The sequence below is a fragment of the Lampris incognitus genome, chromosome 4 (assembly GCF_029633865.1).
Source record: "Lampris incognitus isolate fLamInc1 chromosome 4, fLamInc1.hap2, whole genome shotgun sequence".
NCBI lineage: Eukaryota > Metazoa > Chordata > Actinopteri > Lampriformes > Lampridae > Lampris > Lampris incognitus.
Window position 1 is genome coordinate 28,729,476 of NC_079214.1, and position 26,351 is coordinate 28,755,826.

The 26,351-nt window shown below is 42.2% G+C and overlaps 1 protein-coding gene across 1 annotated transcript in view; it reads left to right on the forward strand.

Moving 5' to 3' along the window:
• The first annotated feature begins 217 nt into the window (after positions 1 to 217).
• The window catches only part of galnt2 (UDP-N-acetyl-alpha-D-galactosamine:polypeptide N-acetylgalactosaminyltransferase 2), a 62,210-nt gene continuing 36,076 nt past the window's right edge, over positions 218 to 26,351 (forward strand). Inside the window, exon 1 of the mRNA XM_056278803.1 lies at positions 218 to 445. Within this exon, the coding sequence (XP_056134778.1) occupies positions 350 to 445 (96 nt within the window). The 5' untranslated portion in view covers positions 218 to 349. The remainder of the gene's footprint in view (positions 446 to 26,351) is intronic.

Consider the following 26,351-nt stretch of genomic DNA (forward strand, 5'->3'; position numbering starts at 1 on the left):
ACCCCGGATCACACACACACGCGGCACTGTAAATCCGACTCTGCACGGCACGGCACTGCACGACTCGCTGCCAGCTCCGGCCCAACCTCTGTGTCGGTGTCAGCCGTTGTTTGATTGGATTAGAACCGGCTAGCCTTTCCCCTCTCACCCCGCCGATGTTGGCTCGCTGCTTCCTGCTCTCTACACCGCCGCCTTCTCGCCTCCTCGCCGCCGATTGACGAAGCCCTCCTGTCGCCTGCGCACGCCCGAGCGTCTGACCCGCACGACGTCCAGCGACGCTAGCAACATCTAGACGGGCGAAGCCGCAAGGAGGAATAAACCCACGGACGGGGAAGGAAAGCGGATAGCGATGCGAAGGAAATCGAGGATATTGCTGTGTTTTGCAGTGCTATGGGTACTGGGAATAGCCTACTACTTCTATTCGGGGACAGCGTTGAGTCGAAAGGTAGGATTTTTTCTCTCGCTCTCTCACTCCTTGTTATGGCTCTCCTCTGGTTCCAGTGTGCATACGGTGCATCCCAGTTTGTCTACCGCAAACCGATAGTTTCCCCCTCCCATGCAACAGCGACAAGCAAATGTGACAATTTCCGAGTGCATTTGGTCGGATTAAGGTCCACAGCGGTGCTATAAGGCATATAATGAAAGGCCTACCACTACTATTCGGTGGCCGGGCATACATTGTGTAGATATATCGGGACATGGGTGAGCAGAGAAGCAGCGCTGGCCGGTTTTCATACACCGAACCCCCCGCTGTGGCTGCTGCTGGTCTTCCTGTACGTAAAGCAAAGCAGTGGGAGCGCACGCAACACTTGGCAGGACCCCCCCCCCCTCCTCTCTTTTTTTGGACGCACTTTGTCACAGGCGCCCCTTTGGTTGCAGCGAAGCCAAATACATGATTTAGAAATCAAATCATGTACACTTATCCTTAGCCCGGCCGGCCTGGTTCACGGGGCCCGGAGGCGGCGCCCCCCCCCAGCGCACGTCATCGCCAGCTGCTCTGAGATAGGAAAATGAGCGTTTTAACTGGTTTTCTCTCACAGATAGGAGCTTGTTGAAGTTTCTAAGTTTGATTTTACACTTCAATCCGTTCAGATTCCGCCTTTTGACGTGGGAGGTTGTTCAGCGAAGAGATTGCCAGTTTTAATTGTCTTCCGCTGGGCTCCCCCCCAGCTTTTCAACTCAAATCAATTTTCAGGCCACCATGTGTACCCTTATTGGAAAACTATTTTTAGTGGCCGGGATTATTCTTTTGGTTTAAATGCCAGTTAATGGGCCTAATTAGGCTCCCACTGCGGCGCATTTGGCACATTAATCACCTTATGCCGGCTTCAAAGTTACAGGAGTCCATAATAATCTTTACTGTTCAGTTTGAATGCATATGTGGAGGGCCCGGATCCCACGACTGTACAAACTCACAGTCTAAATCATACTAGAGAACATGATGTAGAGGAAGACAAATTAGCGCCTGGGTCTATCCGAAGAACATCCTTGCTGCCATGGCCTACCACAGAGTATTTTATGAGCTGTTGTGTGTTGGTGGGTGTGTTTGCGTTGAGCACCGCCTGTATGAGCTCTCCACATCCGTGTGTATGTACGGGAACACCCTGTGAGCTCTCCACCTGTCTCCATCTCTCTTATCTCTGTGTTTGCATTGCTCCAGTCAACCAGAGCAGGGCTTTTATTTTTCCATTAGCGTGATAGCTCTGTTCACACGTGTGTGTGCGCTTGTGTTCACTGTGTGTGGCATCGTCATATGCTGTAATATAAGTGGGGGGGTGTTAGGGGGGGGCGACTTTTGACACCAGGTTCATGTCATTACAGTTTGGTTAATTTTGGTAAGCAATTGATTATTTTTCCCCTTTTTTCACTAAAAGTCACAAGTTCATAAGTAGCAAAGACAGTGTGTTCATTAAGTTCTCACTGATGTCACAGAAAAACGTGTGCCTCGCCGGTTTACATGCTTTCACTGGAACAGGGGCTTTGCTGCATGTTCCTTAGCAGAGAATGAATGTTTCGTGATACTTCGGGTGCTTGAAACCAATCGAAAAACCGTGATGAGGTTTCTAAAGTGCCTGGTCATCAATCCGAGAACTCCACTGCTGGTTCCGTGATGCAGTCGCCACACAGTGCTGCGGTCGTTGGGAGACATTCAGGACTGAGACGCCCCATTCTTCTATACCTGTCTGCTACCAGACGTGGTTGTGGTTTCCAGCTCTTAAGAAAACATTACAAATGGTGGTTGTGTGCTCTTTTTTAAGCAGTACTTATTTCTCATTAGCAGACAGAAGTGTAACCTTTAGCATAATGAAAATGTAATGCACAGAATTTGTCCCCGTTGCAAAATCCTAAACAGTGACCATTTTACAAGTGTTTTCATCTGGAAGTACCTTTCTGCTTAAAAAACTCGCTTCCCCCTGTGCCGTTAATCTATCTTTACATCCTGCTATTCTGTTCTTGTAAATATAATTTAAGCTTGCAATTACTGTATAGTTAAAGGGAACGTTTCAACCCTACCATTTCTGTGCTTGCCAGCACAATGGGCTTCATTGGGGCTATTTCGAATGCCTGCTTTTGAAAAAGTCCAGAGTGTTGTCTCTGCCGGAAGACATAATAAAACTGGCTTCTTCTAAGATATGCAGTCACGACATCATGGCTCTTTAGATATGCCAAATGGTGTTTCCTCCGTTACAGGCTCAAAGTAACCATTTGGAACAATGGGCCTCATTCATCAATCGGCCGTTCTTACATACCCATGGAAAAAATTTTTTTTAGCTCACAAGTTTGTCTGACAGGCAGCAGCAAAGCCTGATGGTTATTTGTAATTCCTTCCCCCTAACATCTACTGTCTGCCTCTTGCAATGAGCTGTCGCCTAGGCTTGCAAAGACATCAGTGTTAGCCCATTGGTGTCTAAATTCAAGGGTTAGCCAGGTTCTATACTGGTCTCTGAGACAAAGTTCAGGGCTAAAATATTCCATGGGTGTGTAGGAATAAATTTGTACGTAAGGACGATTGATGAATGAGGCCCCAGGTCTCTCTGCTTCTACTGTTTCTCAGATGAGACTTCATTTTCATTAAAAAAAAAAGCCTGCATAACATTTCAGTCCCTCACAGTGTCCTAATTGGAAATAAATGTTGCCTTTCTTTTATTTTTCTCTATGCGTAACAGCCTTTGTTGGTTTGGAAGTAGAATACAGAAATGTCACAATATGCCTTTAGGAAATCATTAATGGACCTTTTTTTTTAAGATTGCTTCTATCTTCCCTCAGATAAGAGATCTGAATTGGTTAAATGTCAGTGCTTTTGTGACCTCCAGTAGTACAATAAAAAGTGTACAAAGAAGTTCCGGACAAACCGACACTTGTCTCAGGCCATGTGGGCCTAGTTTCTATCCTTACCCTAAGACACTGAGACACTGATAGTGAAAGGTGAGTTCAAACTGTGCCAACTTATCTGACAGAATATCTTGTCAGTATTGTGGTTGTCATTAAATATCACAAAAAATAATGGAAATGTAAGAAATTCAAGTTATATCATGTCATGTCACCTGTCTGTGTTTCCACCCACTAGGACTATGTGTGGATGCAGGTAAAAATCGCTTTTTAGGTAGGGGATACGAGTTCAAATTGTGGAGAGCCACTGTACAGCCACTTGTGACATCTGAATGAGCTCCCTTTTATTATCATACAATGCAAAGTGAGGTCTGACAGGAAACATTGAACAGAAAGACAGGATGGTAGGGACAAAAGTAATGAGCTCTATCCAGCTTTTGCTGCATATCCTCCCTTTTCCCTTTTTTTCTTTATTGAGCAGTATACAATAGAATTACATGGAGAGACATGAAGCAGTCATAGTTGTTAGTACAATTAACCATTGCATGGATGGATGGACCTGTAGGATGCCCCAAGAATGTCTTCCTTGTTGTTCAGATCTTTGGCGATGCTGCTGCTTGCTCTTGGAGAGATAGCTTCACATCTAATCTGTCTTTTCTTGCCAGTCAGCGGTGCGATAGGGGGATGGAAAGTGTCGATACGGGTAGCAGTGACTGTAGGTGGCACAGAACTGTGGGGCAAACCCAACCAACATTGATTTCATTAGCAAAGCTGTTCTCAGGCATCCAAGGATCAAAGCTACAGACTGTAATTTGATTTAGCCAGGCAGTAATCAGTGTCAAAGACGGGGAGGCAAAGTAGCTCAGAGGGATAAGGGGCGTTTGATGTTGTGACTCTGGCTCTCGTATACATCTGCACAAAAACACACAAACAGTGGATGTACACACAGACGAACATGCCTGCCTATATACATGGTGTACACAGTTCATAAAGGGCAGGTTAGCGGTCCCCTGGACGAGAATGGTGTCGTTGATTGCATATGTTTTGAGTGAATTCCAGTTAGCTTGAGAGCAATACTGCAGTCTAACAAGTGAGACCGATACTAGACTTCTGCTAACCTGAGTGCACAGATGATGAAACAAGGGGAGACGGTCAAATATATCTGAATTTGAGTCAGGAGAGGGACTCTTCTCGAGAGGAGGGTATGGCTATCTGCAGTCCTGGGCTTGAATCCTTGACCCATCGCTGCATGTCTCAGACTGAGGCTTTATCAATGTATCTATCAGTCGCTTACTGTTGGCAGCCCTATCTTGGAATACTTTTGCTGTTCAAAACTGATAAAATGTTAGAAAAATGAGCCAGTTGCACTTCACGCCAGTTTTGACCATAGTTAAAATTGCATCATGAATTTAAAACAATATGTGTGCTTTCTGGCCTGTTGGTGTGCAGCATGTGTTTGGTGTAGTGTGTCCCCTCAACTCAAAACAGATGCCAATAGTAGCTTGTTTTCTGCACGAGGCACTACATCACTGTCAGTACACACAAATAACTGAAACACACAGGCGTGAAGTCACTGCCACACATGCATGGGTGCATACATTCACAGTCTTATAAACATACAGAACACAAGACACATACTCATCACACATTATGGATTACATAGACACTCTTTAAACATGGACACATGCGCACACACACATACTCAAATGCTATGACTGTGTACATGCGGGCACACACACACACACACACACACACACACACACACACACACACACACACACACACACACACACACACACACACACACACACACACACTATTATGTAATCCTGACTATGTGATGCCAAACTGCTTTTTGGTGTTACTGATGGATGTAGGTAACTCATCCAAGATGTTAGGTCCTATGTTGAAAATAAAGAGAATGTGTGTGTGTGTGTGTGTGTGTGTGTGTGCGTGTGTATGAGAGAGAGAGAGAGAGAGAGAGAGAGAGAGAGAGAGAGAGAGAGAGAGAGAGAGAGAGAGAGAGAGAAACACACACACACGGCAGAGGAGAAAGAAAATTATAATCTTTATTGGACTGGAGGGACCAAATGATTTCCAACTACAGTTGTCATCAGCTCACAAGACATCTGCAGCTCTGTAGCCAACTTAGACTTAGTTTACAGTTTTCCCGGTAAAGCCACTTTCTTCTTCTTCTTCTTCTTTCCAGTGCATCTTGATTATCTGATTATTATATTTGATTATTTGACTATTATATTGCAATATGCAAGTCCAGTTGTTAGGGAGAATTATTGTGGCCAGGCAAAGCAAATTTAGATAGAAGTAAAAACTGAATACCTGGAAGAATGAAAATGTTCTGTTAATCAGAGTACTGCATCTTTTGATTGAAGTGTTGATTATGCTTTTTCTGAGGGATTATTAAATGCAGGTGTGAAGGAATTACACTCATCGACAGATCCCCCTACTCTTTAGGGTATCCAGTAGAAGTTCTGAAGAAATTTTACCTTTTCCTCAGTGTAGATTAACCGAAAACACTTTTTCAGCAAGAATCTGCTTCACACTGAATATTTCCTTATGCAAATGAGCACCCAGATTACTGGGACTCAATCATTCAAGGTAATAATTTGATGTAAGTGTTCACATGGTTTGAAATGATGTGATTTATCTAATACCCAGGTAGGCCTATACCTTGATTCTTTTGATAAGCAATCAGTTATTGCATACTTTTTCTGTTCTTTACACATTATTGCAGAGGAACATGAAGTAGACATTCCCAATTTGCCATCACCATCCATTGCTGGAGATGGCTGTAAGCCAGCTAACTGGGCTAATACCAGTTTTGTGTTTGCACTGTGCAAATATGTGCTCACTGTGACTGGTGGCCTTTTCCCATGCGTACTTTAGAAAAGCTGAAAGTAAGTGGAATAAGAGATGCAACAGTAAATCAGAAAAATTGAGCTACAATCTGGGTGTCTTTATCAGGTTATAATTACTCTGAATTTGACCTTACCCCAACAAAGATATCAGATGCAGGCATTTACATGACTATCTAAAGTCAGAGTAATGCATTTATCAGTTTACAAGATTTTTTGTCTGCATGTAAATATCCTAGGGCTGCGTGATATTGGAAAAAACTCACATTGCAATTTTTTTTTTCTGTGCTATATCATGCGATATGAAAAAATACAGAAATTTTCCCCAGATGACTTGACTAGCCCCTGCCTGCCGCCCAATGACTGCTGGGATAGGCTCTGGCGACCCTGAGCAGGATAAGCAGTTTGGATAATGGATGGATGGATGGACTTGAATAGCTCTATTTGGAAAGAATTAATCGTTCTAGAATGATTGAGGTGATTTTGTAGGGGAGTGCATCTACATCGACAATAAAAAATAACTAGAAGAGTGCACTCAGTAGAGTGCAGATCTCCGCCAGGCATATCTCCCCTTTTCCGGTGTTCAGACTTGGTGAAAAACCACCCCTCTTTTCGCCTACCGGGAGAAGGGAAAATACGGAGACACTATCTGCTTATCTCCCCTTCTCTGGTACTCAGACTTAGGTGAAAAACCAGCGGAGGAGTTATCACTCAATTGCGGTATAAAACAGGTTTTTCAAAGGTTTTGAGTCACTGCAACCATGAGAGGTTCTTGGTCATACAGTCACAACTGTGCACAAAAATTATTAGACTGACAGGCCCATTAGTATGCGAGATTAGTTGCGGACACACATGCACGCACGCAGGCATGGTATGCACACACGCATGACCAAGCTGAATTTTAGATATTTTGGTTTTTCTTGAAGAGCACTGTGTAAATATGTAGCCATCCCACTGTGAGAGCGTGTGCATGCCTGGCACACAGCAGACAGAGAAGGACCAACAGCAGACAAATATGCATCCTGATATTGGTTAGAAATAAATGCTCCAAAATACGCAGTAAATAATGTTATATCAGACAGACATCTGTTGTCAATTAGTCATGGAAAACAAGAACCATGTGAGTTTTCCTCTTGTATCAAGCAGCAAAAAGTTGCAACATGAGGTGTTTGAGTTAATTTGCTTTACTTCACATTGCGCGTCCTGCGATGTTACTATATTGTGCACGTGCACATCGCGATGATGATGCTGAAACGATATATATTGTGCGGACCCTAAAACAAACCCACGAGTTTTTACTTCCGCACAGCTAAGATTAGCCCATGGCACAAGTCTGCAACAGCTTCACCAGTGCATGGTGGTGTAAGTGCCTTGCTTCAGGGCAACCCAAAATGAGTTGTTGAAGAAAGCGAGAACATAACCTTCTCAACCTCCTCTACCTATGTTCTCCCCTCTGCATTGGAGGATTGAACCAGTGACCCTCGATCTCACGTTTTCCTCGGGTTACCTTGAACTTCAGGCTACCACTGGCCCATATAACTATGTTTAGTTTACCGAATGCTAACAGAGAGGAAAGACGAGGGCAAGTTGAGAGAAGAAAGAGGAATTAGAGAAAAGAGAAAATGGAAAGGAGATGGTAGAGAAAAATGGAGAGAGGAGAGATGCTAGTATAGAGAAAGAGTCTAGCAGTTGAGCTCTTCAACAGGCTTTCACATTAGTCAGGAAGTGTTGGGTCGGATCTCTCCACCCTGTAGGCAATTATTGACAGTACTCTATTGATAAACTGATGGTTTACATTTAGCTGGAAAGCAGCATATTTGTGTATTTATCCAGCTGAAAGGTTGGTAGACATAAGAGAGTCGCTAGATGATAATGGCTATCTGATATCACTATGGAGGTATCTTTTCATTTAAAAAGCATTTTTTTTCTTTGTTTGATGATTTTATCTTTTTGTTTTTCTTCATCTTTTTCTTCCCATTACCTTCAGGGTAATAGAAAGATGGTTACAGTACATCCTGCACATTGTCAAGACAGCTCTTATTTGTGTTTCCGTTCCCTTTTCTCCATCTGTTTTTTTTTATCCATTCCTAACCCCCCTCGCTCTCTCTCTGTCATGTGTGTGTGTGTGTGTGTGTGTGTGTGTGTGTATATATATATATATATATATATATATAGCATTTCCAGAAACCATCAATGGTGTTGATAAAAGTGCTCAACAAATGAGCGGAATATAACATACACACACACACACACACACACACACACACACACACACACACACACACACACACACTAGTTGATGAGGCCCATGCCTTCATCAACCCTTGGCAGAATCCCTCACTTTAAATATAACAGCATGTTGTCTAAGAAAGCAACAGGAGAACTGCCTTAAACTGGATGTGTGTTTTGACATGAAAAGGTTTCTTAAATAGGTGTCTGCATGCAAGACTGTGTGTGGATGAGCATATTTTAAACTGAAAATTTTCAGATGCGTATTTTCAACTGTGAAACAAGCATTGATAGCAGTGCTGAGGAAATTACCTGTCCATGGGACCAGAGAGCAAGACTCTTAATTCAAAAAAATCAAGAAATACAGAAAAAAAACAAGCTTAAACCACTGTTACTCTCCTTTTCTTGAGTAGGACTGTAAAAAGCAAGCCTCTTCCGAAAGAACTGAAGGCACGCTGTTGTCTTAGAAAAGTACCAGAAAGTCTAAAAAGGCATTAACATTGTATGGATTTAAGGAGGCTTGCTAGTGATCTCTTGAAGCGTGACCCATTTCAGCAAACCTGAGGCCTTCAGAGAGGTTTGTGACCACGCCTAAAGACCCACGAGCCCTTCTGCTCTCTTTTCTTCTGGAACCTGTATTCATTTTCTTTGAAAGATATTATGACCAAAAAAAAAAAATCATCCATGACCTTGTTTCCGTGATGAACACAAGCTGATGCCAAGAACTAAACAAATCCTGACCATCTAGTTAGACACTTTGGACTGAGTGGTGGTCAGGCAGACTTGTTTTTAATTTGATTTTGGTTAACTTTTGTAACTAACCAAAGATGTCAGTTTTCTGAAATCTACAGCAAACATTGTTAAGCAGTGACTCGCCAACCAAAGTGAGACTTTTAGAAAATCAAAATTCACCCTTGTCAAAAGTATTCTATGTTTATAGGTACTACATGTCGGCACAGTGGCCCAGTGGTTAGCACTGTTGCCTCACAGCAAGAAGGTCCTGGGTTCAAACCCCAGGCCGTCCCACGTCCTTTCTGTGTGGAGATTGCATGTTCTCCCCGTGTCTGTGTGGGTTTCCTCTGGGTGTGCCGATTTCTTCCCACCATCAAAAAGACATGCATGTTAGGGTTAATACTCCTGTCTGTGTCCCTGACCAAGACAGTGGAAAAAAGAACTGGAGTTGATCCCCCAGGTGCTGCAGCTGCCCACTGCTCTTATACAATGGGATGGGTTAAATGCAAAGAACAAATTTCAATGTGAGCGGCACGGTGGCGCAGTGGTTAGCGCCGTCGCCTCACAGCAAGAAGGTCCTGGGTTTGAGCCCTGGGGTAGTTCAACCTTGGTGGGTCATCCCAGGTCATTCTCTGTGTCGAGTTGGTGTGTTCTCCCGTGTCTGCGTGGGTTTCCTCCGGGGGCTCCAGTTTCCTCCCACAGTCCAAAGACATGTAAGTCAGGTGAATCGGCCATACTATATTGTCCCTGTGTGTGTGTGTGTGTGTGTGTGTGTGTGTGTGTGTGTGTGTGTGTGTGTGTGGGGACCCTGTGATGGCCTGGCGGCCAGGGTGTCTCACTGCCTGCCACCCAATGGCTGCTGGAATAGGCTCCAGCATCCCCGTGACCCTGAGAGCAGGGTAAGCGGTTAAGATAATGGATGGATAATGGCTGGAATTTCATCGTATGTATGTACAAATGACAAATTGTATTCTATTCTTCTATTCTTACATTTCTTCATAGGTTTTAGTGGCAAAGTATCAAATCAAATCAATTTTATTTGTATAGCCCAATATCACAAATTACAAATTTGCCTCAGTGGGCTTAAAAGCAACACAACATCCTGTCCTCAAACCCTCTCATCGGATAAGGAACAACTCCCTAAAAAAACCCTTTAACAGGGAGAAAAAATAGGAAGAAACCTCAGGGAGAGTAACAGAGGAGGGATCTCTCTCCTAAGACAGACAATGTGCAATGGATGTTGTGTTTACACAATTTACACAATACAACATTGAAAGAGGAGAAACAGAATTATAATGGACTTACAAAAATTATGAAGAATATGATGCGCAGGATGCCAAGCAGTGTCCAGACGCCACCGGAACAGTCCAGGACCCAAGCCATGTGACCCGCATCATCATGTAATTAATAAATAAAGAAATATTTGTGGATTTACAAAAAGAAAATGTGATGAAGGGAATGGCAGGCAGTGTCCAAGTGGTGACCACCATCACCACAGAGACCTGGGCGGAGAACCGACTGCTCGTGCAAACAAAGGAGACTCACATGACACCATTCACACACAGAAAAAGGAGAAGACATCATTCAGAGAGAGACAAAAGACGTGAGAGAAGAGAACAGTTTGCAATAGTCATTAGTCATAATCAATCAAGTCATAAATTAGTCATAATCTATACGCTATAATCTCATCGGCAGAACAGTGGTTAGTAAATTCATTGAGACAGAAAACCGACCCGCCATGCAGTAAGGCTAATTTCTCCAGGACATTACGTTGTTGCTGCCAGAGATCTTTGCTAACCTTTGTATTGTCAGCGTAGCTCTGCCACACGGTGCACAATAGAAATCAGAGTGGCTGTTATCAGTCCAGGCTATTCAAATAGGTCTGTCTGCTATAGTGCTGATGGGGACAGGGCGTCTTACCAGGTTTTTTTTTTTTTGCCCTATCTTTGAGTATGGCAAAGATATTAAAATCACTACATTGAAGAGGGAAGAAAGAATTCAGTCACCATTTTGAGTTTTAATCTACGTGGCACACCACAATTCATTGGTCTCTGATTTTTGGATAATGTGTCTATGGTAATGGCGGGGGGGGGGAGCACGTGATGCAATAAACTAAGCTAGGGGTGGGCGATATGGACAAAATTAAATATCACGATACTTTTGGACCAAATACCTCAATATCAATATTGTGGGGATGACTATTGGTGCTTTCACAAAACATTTACACAATCAGACTTTTGATAAATAATCATCAGTAATGCCTGTATAATAACTAAGTGGATAAAGGTAAATAATAAAACAGCTAGTACAGTCTGGTAAGTTCAGAAAATTACATCATGCAGCCTTTAAAACCAGGAAAAGACAACACTTATGCCATATGACGATATCCAAAATCCCAGATGATATCTAGTCTCATCACAATATCGATATAATATTGATATATTGCTCAGCCTCAGGCTCAGCTAGCTGTTATGTTGCAGCGGCCACTGCTTGGCTGGAAAGTTACATTGATGTTAATGTTACAATACTAAAGATGTACATGCAAACAAATATCCTTTTTTTAAAATGTCTATTTCTGGTATATCAGAGCTGCTATCAATGCTTGTTTGCCATCTGTGATTTCCTTACCTGGATTATTGAGCATGCATAAAGACATAATTCTAGAATAGTGTTTTATGTTTTCAGCCTAGCAGCCCAAATGTAGATATTTAATTCTTTTGGTTTGGGGAAGGTGCTGACGTAATGGTGACTGTTTCATTTCAAAAAGTCGCAGAATAATACTGCGGTTGCCTGTATCACCATAGGTGTCTATCAGTCAAATTAAAGTGACCATCAGGATTGTAACTTTGAGGGAAATTAGCAATTTTTGAAAAAGTTAAAAAAAAGAAGAAAAGAAAAGAAAATAGATGTATATATTCCCCAGGTCCATTTCAGTGAGAATAAAGTCTCTGTGTGCCTGTTGCTTAACTAGACTGTCATCAGAAACAGACAAGAAAATAAAAGATGGAGTTTCACAAAAACACAAGACGTAAGTCAATAAAACTAAAACAGATGTAACGTAGCAGTAGTATATGTTTGGGGGTTTGGGGGAGTGAGTGGCCATTTGGTGCCTCAATCCAGTTTTTTTTCCTTTGCAATTTTAAATTTTGCATAGAAATAACTTGTCTCAAACATATCATTGACTTTAATCTGAATCCATTAACAACCCTGTTTGTCTGGTACAGACAGATGGAAATAAATTCACTTGTTTTTCAAAGGATGATTTTTATAGTATTTCTGCTTCTTTGCCCAGCCACAGTGGGGAGTGTCAGGGAAATTAAGGCTGAACGATTTATGAAAGAAAAATGGTTTTAACTCTTGAGATCGCCTGTACATTGAATGGCTCTTTGATTAGTCGTTCTTAAAGTTAGAAACTCAGAACACACACACACACACACACACACACACACACACACAATGCCAAAGTCCGTGAAAATGTTTGCAGTGTTGTTGGCCAATACTAGCAAGTAAGATCTATGTTCTGTAATGCATCATACCTACCAGTAAGAAAAGCTGCTGTTGAAATGGGTTTCAGGAAGCTGGGTTGCTTACTCATCACACCTCTTGGTTTCTATGTGAGTGTTTTAAACAGAGATGAATTTTAAAGACAGACAGGTTTGCTAGGTGACTGACTGGTACTTCGGTTGGCTGTCTTACAAGCGAGTTGCCTCATTAACTTCTATGTTGGCTGACTGACTTGGCTAATGTAGAAGACCCTATCACTCCCTATAGGTTACACATTGCAGACTATAACCATTTGGCCTAGTTCTTGTGCAGTGTGTATATATAAAGGCTCCATAGCGTAATGAATGGAATTATTGTGTAATTAGAGAGCATTTCTGTGTGTGCACTTGAGTCTGTCTTAAACCACACGCCCTCTCATACTGCTGGCTCGAACCCCAACGCCTGTCTCTTTTTTAGAAACGTCATCAAATGTCACGCTCTGTGTTTGTGTGTGTTCCCCATAATGTGTCTGCATTTTTATGTTTGTGATCATGCAAGTGGTTATGTTTATAGGCATCATTATGTCCAACTTTACCACACAGTGTTGGAATACAGAGGAGGGGGGGGAGCCTTATTCTAATCATCACCCATAAACCACCCAGTGTCCTGATTTGGAGCCGTCCGCATTGAAATGTGTATTGAAGAAACTGAGAATAGACTATCTACTCATGTTTTCGGAATGTGTGTGTGTGTGGTGTTCGTGTGTGTGTGTTAGTTAGTGTAGATAGCGGGACCAAAAACTAAAGCATTTATGATCCTAATTCTTTTTGGAGGTGGTAGGTATTGTCTCAGAGAGTAAGGGGGAAATCCCAGAAAATTGAAATTATGCATAATTATGCATAAATGCATTTTTCTAAAAATGGCTAAAAACCACTTTTCTCGGCATTTCAGATGATTCTGAGCATCTTTGATTTTTTCACCTATATAAAAATTTTTTTCTGGGACATGTTTTGGCATTATGCAAAATATGCATTTTTTTTGCAAAAATGCACTTATGATCTTAATTTTTTTGGAGGTGGTAGGTATTGTTCCAGAGAGGACCAGAAAAATAGCAGAAAATTAAAATAAGTATGCATAATTATGCATAATTATGCAAAATATATGCATTTTCTAAAAATGGCTAAAAACCACTTTTCTCGGCATTTCAGATGATTCTGAGCATTTGGGGGGAGGGAGTTGGAGTGGGGGGGGAAACCACTTTTCTCGGCATTTCAGATGATTCTGAGCATTTGGGGGGAGGGACTTGGAGTGGGGGGCGTTTAGGGGCAGGGGGAAGGCAGTTAGCTGGCAGGATGAAGAGGAGGGAGATTTAGACGGGTGGATAACCAAACTGCTACATTGTAGCGGGGTTCTTCTAGTTATAACATAATTCTGTGGTGACAGCAACCTTGGGCCGGGTTGACATCCAAATAGCTGGCATTCTTGTTTTATGGTGTTAAAGTTGACATCTATTTTCATATAAACCTAGTGAAAGGCTCCAGAGGATTACATCATTGCAACTTCTGAAGTTTAAGTTGTAGGACGTGCAACAGTGATGATGATGATGATGATGATGATGATGATGGTAGTGGTAAATGGACTGCATTTATATAGTGCTTTTCTAGTCTATTGACCACTCAGTGTTTTAAAGTGGCTGCCTCACATTCACCCATTCATACACTGATGGTGGAGGCTACCATGCAAGGCGCCAACCTGCTCATCAGGAGCAGTTAGGGGCTCAGTGTCTTGCACAAGGACACTTCAACACGCTGTCTGGAGGGATCGAACCAGCAACCTTCCAATTACCAGACGGCGCACTCGCCTTCCTGAGCCATGCTGCTCCTGATGATGATTCACTGCTTTGTTAGCAAATCCTTTTAGTTTCAGATACACATTAGTTTCAATGAGGAATACCAAACCTGTTAGTAAACACTTTCTAAGGGTAACTGGAGGACAAACATGAAAACTAATTCATGTGACCATGGATCGTGTTACAGACATGGTGTTACTCAAAGTAAACACGTGAAACGCATACTAATATGAAAATACATTATCAACTAGCATCTAAACAGTCTGTCTTAAAGGTATTTACCCCAAATAATTCATCAGAATCAAAAACAAAAATGGGACCTGTCTCCATCCTTCACCCCCGGGTCCTCTCAGAGCAAACTGAGTATAATTTATACACTTGCCCGGAGGATGCCAAGAATAATTTGCGGTCCATAATGGACATTTCATGTAGTTCCTGTGTGTGTTGGAGGTAGAGCTGAGCAGAAAGGAACCACTGTTTCTAATCTTATCAGCGAAGCAGCCATTATTGCAAAAAATGCTTCTTTCCTCTAGTGATGTATCGTGGTAGAACCGCCTGTCTGTGCCGGCCAGCTGTTGGGTGATAAAGAGGCGGCCGCATACAGCATGCACACATGCTTTCAAACGAGAATGTCAACAACGGCTATTTTTGTTTAGAGTGGACAGTTGATTTTAGAATCACAGCAACCATTAAGGCTAATTAAAACCGTGAGTGATTTGCATACTTAATTTGCATAAACAACCATGCAAGTAGCAACTGATTGCCGCTTCACCGCTTTTTCTTTTTACCTGTTCTCTGGGGAATTGAATCTGAATGTTTTCTAACAGGCCGGATGGGCTCGAGCTCTCAGGAAGGAGCTACTTTACATGTCGGGAAAGATAAATTAACTTGAATACGAGGACAACTACAAACCAAATACATGGACATGTCAGAAGTTCATCTAAGACTATTGAGAGGCTTTTTTTTAGAAACACTAGGAGGAAATAAATGTATTATAGCAAACGCATCTGTAAGTAGCAGTAATTCATCCATCCGTCCATTTTCCCAACCGCTTATCCTGCTCTCAGGGCCGCGGGGATGCTGGAGCCTATCCCAGCAGTCATTGGGCGGCAGGCGGGGAGACAACCTGGACAGGCTGCCCGCCAGACTATCACACAGGGTTGAGATAATCTAATGAATTATCTAATACTTTCAAACCGTAAACTGCCACTTTTTGACTGAATAATACATCTCGGCACCAAAGAAAGTGCTTGGGTTTTTTTAAGGCAACTGTATATAATGTATGGCACATATATTATTGAACAACAGACATTTCGTTGATGTTAGCAAAAGGTCAAATAACGTGACACTATTTGTTTTGGTAAGAATTGGGTACTTCTGTAATGAAATGAAGCGTCTCCACAATGTAATCCATTCTATCATAAAGGTCTGTTATTCCATCCATCCATCCATTATCCAAACCGCTTATCCTGCTCAGGGTTGCGGGATGCTGGAGCTTATCCCAGCAGTCATTGGGTGGCAGGCAGGGAGACACCCTGGACAGGCTGCCAGGCTATCACAGGGCCGACACATTCGCACCTAGGGACAATTTAGTATGGCCAATTCACCTGACCCACATGCCTTTGGACTGTGGGAGGAAACTGGAGCACATGAAGAAAACCCACGCAGATGGGGAGAACATCAAACTCCATACAGAGGATGACCTGGGACGACCCCCAAGGTTGGACTACCTCGGGGCTTGTACCTTCTTGCTGTGAGGCGACCGGGCAAACCACTGTGCCACCGTGCCGCCACAGTCTTATTATCACAAGTTATTTTATGTTATGTTTTATATTTTTTCACCTTTTTAACCTTCTGAACTTTGAAAAGGAATTTTGACATATGTGGGTGAAAAGGGTTCAAAGACATACAGTGCAGTAAAAGGTCAAGGGTTGAATCATGGGCCTTATATGCTAATTTAAGCTACCAAGAATCAACTACAATTTGTGAAAACACAAATTAATTATTCATTTAAAAAGTTCTGAATACTTGAAAAAATAAATTTGTTGTGAGGCATTTTAAATCATAATCTAATCTCCTTTTTGTGTCATTTGACCCTGTGTGTGTGTGTGTGTGTGTGTGTGTGTGTGTGTGTGTTTTGCTCTAAGAGATACTTAGTTCCTCACTTGGCCTCAGTTACATAGTTATATATTGAGAATCACCTGTCCATGTTTGCATGGCAGTCAGATGTGATATGTCATTTTATTGTGTGTGTGTGTGTGCGCGTGCACGCATGTGTGTACGCACAAAAGAGAGAAGTGAAAATTTGTGTATCACTCTGTGCACACGTGTGTGTAGTTAATGGTTACATATGTTCATGTGACTCAGGCCATATTTCATGGGCTCTGTGATGTCATTAAGGTCTCCAGTTTCCCTGCAACAGGCCATATGGTAACATACTCACGACCCACTGTCTTCCTCATTTTCCTTTTTCTCTGAGTCATTTTCTGCTTACTGGGCCTTTTTTTCTTCTTGTTCTCTACTTGTCCTTCCTTCTCAATCTTTCCCTCCTGTTGAGTCTTTTTTTCTTTTTTGTCTGTTTCTGTCTCAATTTTTGAGTATCTTTCTATATCTTTTTCCTTTTTCCATTGCTCCCTCCCTTTATTTCTTTCAAATAGCCACCATTTCTCTTTTGCTGCCTTTGTTCCGTTTTGCCTGCTTTCTTTCGGTTTTGAAGTCGGTTTTCTTTTCAAGGTAGGCAACAAAGGTTGTCTCTCATCCAGGAGCCCAGTTGTGAAATCCTATTATATTCATCATGTCGGCGTCTGCTGGAAACGGACCAGACATCAAATCCAGGTGATCCCGAACCAATAGCTTCAGATAGCAGACTAGAGAGACTAACAGCATAGCAATCTAAAGCTCCATTTCTATGTCTTCTGTGAGTTTCTGCCTTAAAAGGTTGGTTTGATTTATCTGGCCTGCAGCTCAATGGGGGTATAGCAGATGTGGTTATGTCAGACCTCATTAGGAAGCCTAAGAATAGCTTGCTATCTAACACCTTAGCCTGGGCTGTTTTGGAATAGCTTGTTTAACTGCTCCCCTGCTGTGTGTAGTAGTCTAACGTAATGCTGGAAATGAGGCCAAGTCTGCTTGCAGCCGAACGGAGCACCATAGGAGCAGCTCACTACTGCTGGGGACTTGAGGCACAATTTTAGATCCTTGTTTTTTGAGTGTCGTAAGTACACCTATCTGTAGCCCTCTGTGGTTGTATGACTCTCTCTATGTGGTGATAAATTACATGGGACTGATGGCTGTAAAAAGTTGTTTGTCCAGACAACCCCCTCTCTCTCTCTCACTGTCTGTCTGTCTGTCTTGCTCTCCCTCTCTCTGTCTGTCTCTTTCTCTCACTGTCTCTGTCTGTCTGTCTCTGTCTGTATCTTTCTCTGTCTCATTCTCAGATCCTTCATTCTCTCTGATCTCTCTCTGACCTTTTACCTCCTACATTCTTTCTCCCTTGTTTCTCCCTCTCTTCTCTCTGTCCCCTCCATCACACTCATTTCTGTCCCATTATATTCTTGCTGCAGAACACATGATGGGTCCTCTGTCCCAGCTAGTCTGTGAATGATTGACCCAGGTGTATATAAGTCCGTTCTGGAGCCATAAACTTAATACGCAGGGATTGGTGTTCAGGTATGTTATGTGGCGAGCATCAACAAGCCTTAAATGACTGAAAAAGAATCTGGATAAATGCAGCCATGTAAAATACCACAACACAATCAGGACTGATCACACAATCGGTCCCGATGGTGGCACGAGAGGCACATGTATTGTGGTTTGACAGGTTTTTAAAAACTTTTTTTTTTTAAATGTTTTCTCTGATACAGGTCATGTGTTGAAGAATGGTGAGAGGGACACCTTTTTCTTTCTTTTTTTGGATCATGAAAGTCTGAGCGAACAATAGATAAAACCATCTTACAAATGAGTTGGTCACACAATAGATTTGCCAGCTGAACGTGTGTTATGTGGTTATACAGGAGTAGGAGGATGAACATTTCTAATCTCTCGTTTTGTTTCTGAAAACTATGGATGAAAACCCGCAATGCATTGCATGCCTTTTTCCAGGAAGAGTAGTAATTTGTTATAATGAGCCTGGGTCACATGGCACGAAAATAAATTTTTCCTGTGTGCCAAAAAGAAGTTGGGAGACCCAGTGACCAGTCTGACTGTATAATTAGCTGTCATTGAAGGTTTAACATGCAGCCTATATATGTAACCTAGTCCGTGAAGCATGTTTGGCAGTGAATTATTTAAAAATATGAACTGAGTTGGTATTTTGCTACGTGCATGATGTTACAGAAGGCATATGTATCGCATTTTTCTGTAACTTACTGCTCTCTACGTGTAATTACTACAAGACACCTGTGCATTAAAGACAAACACAGACATATCTCATGTTCCCTTTTATGCAGAAAAGCCCACATGAACAAATCAGCAACCACAAGACAATACACACACACACAGCGTACAATGACATACATTTACTGGGTTCAGAGATACACACGCCTTTCCCGCTGTGGCCTGCAGTTTTTTCCCTTGTATGGGATAAAATATTTACATGGTTTGTTACTGTTCGAACCAAACTGTCTCTACACTCTTTCTGACTCTCTCTCACTCGACTCTCTCACTCACTCACCCCTGTGGTATGAGGCAACATGCTGTATTGAGATTGCAAAAGTGGCTATCATTAACCTAACATTGATGATCTCACTATAGAGGGAATTAAACTTGCCTCTTATGGCCATCTTACAAACAGACTGTGTTTTCAGAGTGAAAAGGAGCACATCAAAATTGCTTGCATCATGTAATGTACATAACGTGATTTATTTGTGTTGTTTAGGAGATAGACATAGATGCTGGGGTCTTTTTTTGTGACTTTGAACTAGTTTGAGGGGAAGGGCCCGCATCTACTTGGGTCATTCAGTAGTCAGTAAGGTTTGCAATTCTAACATTTTTTTGCAATAAGAAATCCAAACCACTTCAGGCCAACATTACCAGTATTTGCATGTATGGGGCTTTTTCTGTACCGTTATATTCTCTTGAAAATGTTAGAAATTACTTTTTTTTTCCACGTTGTAGTGTATTTGAATTACACATGTCATGACAATTTTACAATGGCAAATGAGCTAATGAATGCACTCTTCAATGAGCAGATAACTGTTTTTCTCTAGCCTGCAGCTAAAGCTGTAATCAAATGGACCATTAATGATGAGAATAATCGCAGACAAGCGACTGTTGTGTTCGAGGGCCTGATCTTTTGCAATTATGGGGAGGGTGACGGGGTAGAAAGCATCAAGGAAGGAAAGGCGGGAGGGAAGGAAAGCAAGGGCTTAGTGACAGAGTTTTGACAACTTGAGTTGGGATTTAGACATCCCCTCCCTCCGCCCGCACCCCCTCCTGCTCTCCTCTACCCGTCCCACTTTGACCTACTTTTTCCTCTGCTGACACACTGGGATGATTCAGCACTGTCCCCTCTCTCCTCTCGTTCACACTGTTTTCTTCTTTCATCTTGCCCTTACCTTCTCCCTCCCTTCTCTCTCTTTTTTTTATATCCCATTTTTCATTTTGCCCTGCATAATTGTCACTTATTGCTAGAATTGAATTTGAATGCAGTATATCGAGTCACTTATTTAACTTATTTCCAAACTCCCGCAACCTACCAGCAAGGCAGTAAGGGGCTTTTACAAAGCTGAATAATTTGTTGTTATCAGATGAAAACCTTGAATGGCCAGAATTGTTCAGGAATTGTTTTCAGACACGCATTCAGACTGTTGACATTTTTGGTTTCATAATGGGCTCTGGATGGGGCTTGCGGGAACCTAGATCATTAAACCGCTGCACATAAAGCGTTAGATTTAAAACTGCTCCTCCTCGTTTCCTCTCTCCCTCCCAAATCTTCTTACCACCCCTGTCACCAGCTCTGAACCGAGCATATTCTCCCTCGTTCTCTTCTGAAATCTTTTTTCCAGACAAACAGAGAAATGGCTCCGTCTGTGATTCATCTTCCACCATCCTTCCAGATATAAAGATTTATGTGTGTGTGTGTGTGTGTGTGTGTGCGCGTGTGTGTGTTGTTACTAGGTAGGAGCTGTAGTACGACAGCAACAGTTGTAAGAGACACCTCAAACCTGAGCAGTATGTATAATATCTACCTGCCTCGTACGTTAACAGACAGACAGATACAGGATCATTTGCTCCGTCTGTCTGTTGGTCTGAATTATAGCCGCAGGCTGAGCCCAAACGTCTTACCTGTAGGATTTTCTCATGAAATCATCAATGTCAAACCATAGGCAACAACAAATCCCTTCTTGGTTTGATATGGAAAAAAAAACCTGCTGCTGTGACCATTACTGCAACAACAGGAGCACATGGTCCTGTACGCCACACTTTAGTTAAGTAGACTAAACTTTAGGCTGGGTAAAAATGAAGTATTTCTGTGTGTGGTCTTTCGTGGTATTGTATCGGGATAGATATCTGATATTATCCCATCATGATGCACAGTTTTGTTGTCTTAATTAATGATGACGAGAATCTGTCAGCTAGAACTTATCACAAAATGAGGTGTGAAGTATTTGAGGGTGTATTTATTTGAAAACTAGTTTTGGTTTTTATATTGTACTTTATCAAACAATTTAAATATCATTCAAGTCGGTTGAATTCTTAAACATGGTGTTTTTGCATAAGTAAGCAGACGTCATGATACCTATTGATATATCGTGTAAAGTTCATGATTATCATGACAATGATATTTTCCATATCACCCATTACTAACTCAACTGCACAATTAAGTTGAAAGGTGACAAAACTGGAAAAAAAAAGAAAAAAGAACTGAATCTTCTCATAGAGGGATGAACGATTGGCTTGAGAATGATGATAGCGTCTGCTACAAATCCATCTGACAACACATGCAGTTGCATACAGGTGAAGATGAATAAGAAGATGAAGGTGGTGGTTCGGTTCAAGGGTACGTAATTACATCACAAAGTAATAAATCTTGCCGGATATGCATGCATTTGCCTGACAGTTTGGTTTGCTCAGACTGCGGCGGGCGTCTCAATTTGAATAGAAGGAGAGATGTCAACAGATTTTTCGAAAAGATTTCTGCCGATTAGATTTTTGCCATACTTTTGGCCCACTACCCCCATTGGGAGATGACTGTGACGTGCTCATCTGTTTGTGAGAAGTGTTATTCCAAAATGTGAGCGGAAAGCAGCAGATGATTCAGTACGTTGGAAGCCCTTGCAGCCGAGGCTCTTGACCCAATACCGTGGGACTGGATGAAATCAATATGATTTGCCCAACGACCAAGTTTGTGCATGCATGTGTGTATATGTCTGTCTCGGATGCAGGTGGAGTTTCAGGACAAGGGATGCCATACACATTCACTTCATTGAACTATTTCAGGACCCCTGAGTGTCTCTCCCATGTACACGCGCGCGCACACACAAACACACACACACCCCGGTGTGATTTGTCACAGTTTGTTCAGTGCAGACGAGAGTCCCATGCAAAGTGGAGAGGGAGGAGTTGAAAGACTAGCGGGTCAAACACCGCTTCATCTACACTTGCACACACGTACAGTCACACAAATGGGCATGAAACCCTCCTAAATGTGGTTTGATGAAAATGGTTGTTATTCCGAATAGGCTGGCTCTTTGTTTCTTACTAATGATCTCTCTAAAGTAGAAAGGCTCATTGGGGTGCATTTATCCACTGAAAAGTTCTTTTGCCTTCCTTCACATCTTATTAAAGCCTGCTTTAGCCTGCCAGTGTGTGTGTGTGTGTGTGTGTGTGTGTGTGTGTGTGTGTGTGTGTGTGTGTGTGTGTGTGTGTGTGTGTGTGTGTGTGTGTGGGCGTGGGCGTGCGCGCTCACAGCTTTTACAGCTGAGCCTTTGTGAACTACCTTAGATGTGTTCTGTTCTGTTCTGTTCTCAATACTTCTTCCTGTGTGTCACACCTCGCTAGACCTACTCGAGGTGGATAAACAGAATGAGAGGGGATACAAAGCAAACATACAGAGGTGGAAAGACAGAATTCATTCATTTAACCTTAATTTACAAAACGTTGGTTAGTTAAGGGAACATTGCCTTTGTGCACTGCCTGTTGACACCTATGTCCTGTCGGACTTGAACCTGGTTTTCTGGCACTTAACTTGCGTTGTTGTCTCCTGACTAGATCCCTGCTTGTGCTGTGTTAACTCTCAGATGTATGTGGCTTTGGATAAAAGCGTCTGCTAAATGAGATTGTGACATTTTAATTGTAACATGAGATTTTAGTCACGTTATGAGAGCAGTTGTGAGCAACAGGAGGGTAATGTTTTTATGTTTCTTGTAGCTACACAATTAACCTCAGATGAAGAGATGTAGATCACACCAACCCCTCTTTCAGCCTCACTTGTCTTATTTTCTCTTTTGCCTTTTGTCAGGAATTCCTTCTTCTTTTAGTCCCCTGGCCCACATTCTCTCTCTGCCCTCTCTAGTTTGACAGTGGGTGGCAGCCGTTGTTTTGTTCATCAAAAACATTCACATCAAGTGATATTTTGTGTGTTTGTGTGTGAGACGCTTCAGCCAGGCATTTGACAAAGACACACCGGAACTGTGTAAAATCAATTTATTTTGCTAAATTTCAAGTGTGTGTGTGTGTGTGTGTGTGTGTGTGTGTGTGTGTGTGTGTGTGTGTGTGTGTGTGAGTCATTCAGACTTCAGTCCACATTATGCTATAGACAACATTATACTACTGATGTAGACACACACACATATTTACACATGCATGCACATCCACACACACACCTACACACACACCCACACACACACACACACACACACACACACACACACAGATGGGTTTACAATAGGCATACGCAGATGGGTTTACAATAGGCACGGAGAGCTGTCACTATCTGTGCCTGATTCCAACTAATCCTACAGCTACTCCTGATTAATACATTTGAACTTTGTTCTCAAGCATCCCGCCATTGTTCTCCTGCCATATAAACAAATAGCGAATCCCGCTTCAGCTTCTGAATGACAATTGACCAAAATAAGAATGTTCTATAGACTCTATACTGGATCTAACTTAGGCAAGTGGGATCAAGCTTTTACACTGCAGCCAAAATATGCAGCAAAATTAGAATATTAGCAGATATAATTAAAATGTGCTGCTGTTAGTGGAGGCAGCGGTCTTGGGATTTGGGATGTCATGCATCCCATCATTTCTGTTTTTATGATGCGACGCACACTAACCTTTTCATGGTCTGTCTCCCATATTTGATTTTTTTTTTTGCTGTACCCAATCCAATAAATAAATATATGATTTTCTGAGTTTTACACCTAATAGATTGCCTGAAAATTTAACAATACCAGGAAAATGTGTGAACCAGTGTTTTCTGATTGTATTTTGGAACGCAAACAAAAAAAATGATACAAAGAAAATAAGTGTCAATGATGAGAAACATACTTTTTATCTATATATGTATATTATATAATGGTATTATAATATGATATAGCATTGGTAAGCGCTAGTTCCTGCCGGATTCTAATCTCCTTGTTTTTTTCTGACTTGCGAAGTACAACAGCATCCGGATAACAATGGCAGTGTTCATAGCAGGTTGTTCCACTGCCTTTCCTGTATACAAACCAGATACATTAGAGTGGCTGTGAATGGAGAGATACACACACACACACACACACACACACACACACACACACACACACACACACGCACACACTGCTGCGAGAAATGCATGGAAAATTGCCCTGAACTTGCAATTTGTTTGTTGTGTGTATGTATGTGGCAGATGAAGAGGCGTTTTTATTTTGTTTATTTTTCTTGCTATGCATTTCCATGCTCATTAAGCTAAGCCCTATTGAGACGAGAGTTAAAACCACTGAAATCCCCTTGCGTCCTTCTTTGCCTCCTACCCTTCTCATCTCCTTGTTTCCTTATACCCTCTATCCTCTGCTAGATTCCATCCTGTGGGCTCCTATGCCGGCTTTGCACACAAGGCCTTTAATGGAAATTCAGACTTGGTGCGCAAAGGCCTTTAGTCTGGGAAAAATGTTTGCTACCCTGAACACATTACATAGAGTGTGCATTTTGGTATACCCAAGTGCCTTACTGTACCATGGTAGCATTCATATTTAGCATGGGTGGTCCCTGTGGAAATTGAACCAGACCTTGTTTGGTGTCAGCGACGTGCTCCAAGCATTGAGCGATACAGGACCACAAGGGAGAAAGTCACTTTTGTGCAGGACATGGACGCATGTTTGCCACAAGATTTCATGCCGGACTACTTTGTTGCTGTGACTTGTTTTTTCCCCCCCTAACATTACGTTGCTGGTGAGAGACGAGCGTTGTGGAATTACGGGTTTGAGAAAGGAGGCGCAATGGAAAGGAGTAGAGGAAAAGAGAAAAGGGGGAGGAGGATTAAAATAAACTTTTTTTTTTCATTCCCGAGGAGAAGTTTCATCATAGCAGCTGGAAACATTAGGTCTCGGGCAGCAACACAACATTAACATTTTGGAGATTGAAGATACATCATCCTCTTTGCACTGAAAGGAATTTCTACTTTGTTAACTGAGAGATTGGTGAATATATGTATTTACTTATATGTGGATGAGATGAGAGTACGTGTGCACAGAACTGTAGTGAAATATGGAGAAGGTTATGCAAAGAGACATGTATGTTTTAGTGTTAGCAGGCCTCAGCACACCACCAGTTAGTTGGGTGAGGCTGAGGCTGAGGCCATCATGGCAGGAAGGGTTTTGTTGCCAGATGGCAGTCTAGATAAGGGAACACTTGAAAACTCTTCTTTGTACACCTCAGAGACTAAAAATGCTCTAAAAGCATCACCAGTTCAGAGGATGGGAGAGTTTGCCCAGTATTTCACTGCCACCCACCAGAGTTAAATTTAGATTTCATCTTACCCTCCACCACTTCCAGGTTGCTGGGGCCCGTCCATGTGACAGAGGTAGCCTTGTTCACCAGTTTGTTGAAACTGCTGGTATCCTTTGCCTTGCTGCATCATGCCCGGCCCACAATGGGAAAAGACGGTGATCTCGGCACTATAAAATAGTAGAGGATGGGGCATGACTTGAGCAAAGGTTTTTGACCTTTTGTGGAGTCAGTCTATATTTTTAGACCTGTCCATTATGTCAGTGTGGATTTAACAAGACTGTACTACCTCCACATGTTTTCCTGGAAGGGTGACAGGTGTCAGTGGATTCTTACTCTGTTTGAGGTTGGCTACCAGGTTTTTAAGAGGATTAGGTTGTTATCAGAGATCCTATGACTAAGGGGTTGAACTTATTGAGCCTTTTTTTTCAAGCACTTTTAAAAAATCTCGGCGATGACAATAGAAAAGGTCAGTAAAAGGAAGTAAAGCGCAATAAAAAGGGAGAAAGTGGTGACTAAAACCTGGAAATGATAATGGTGTTAGGCTTTGCAGAGTCTAGTCTGATGGGTTCTTGGGTAGACTTGCAGGTCGGTGTGTGTGTGTGTGTGTGTGTGTGTGTGTGTGTGTGTGTGTGTGGGGGGGGGTTATTTCTCTGGAAACGCTGGAAAGTTTGATTGAAATTCAGTTCTGGGAGGAGACGGTGCCAGTGCAGAGAAGCCATGATAGGTGTGGCAACACTGTTGTAAATGGACTGAGGTCTTTGGAGACCCCTGTCAGGGATCTCAGTGAAGGTTAAGTTGCAGTGGTCCATCTGGGGGGAGATAAAGGCATGGACAGCTTTGTTGGAGTGGGCTAGAGCTTTGAAATGTTGTTGACGTTGTAGAAAAAATAGTTTTGCGAAAGTGTTTATTGGTCATCCAAAATC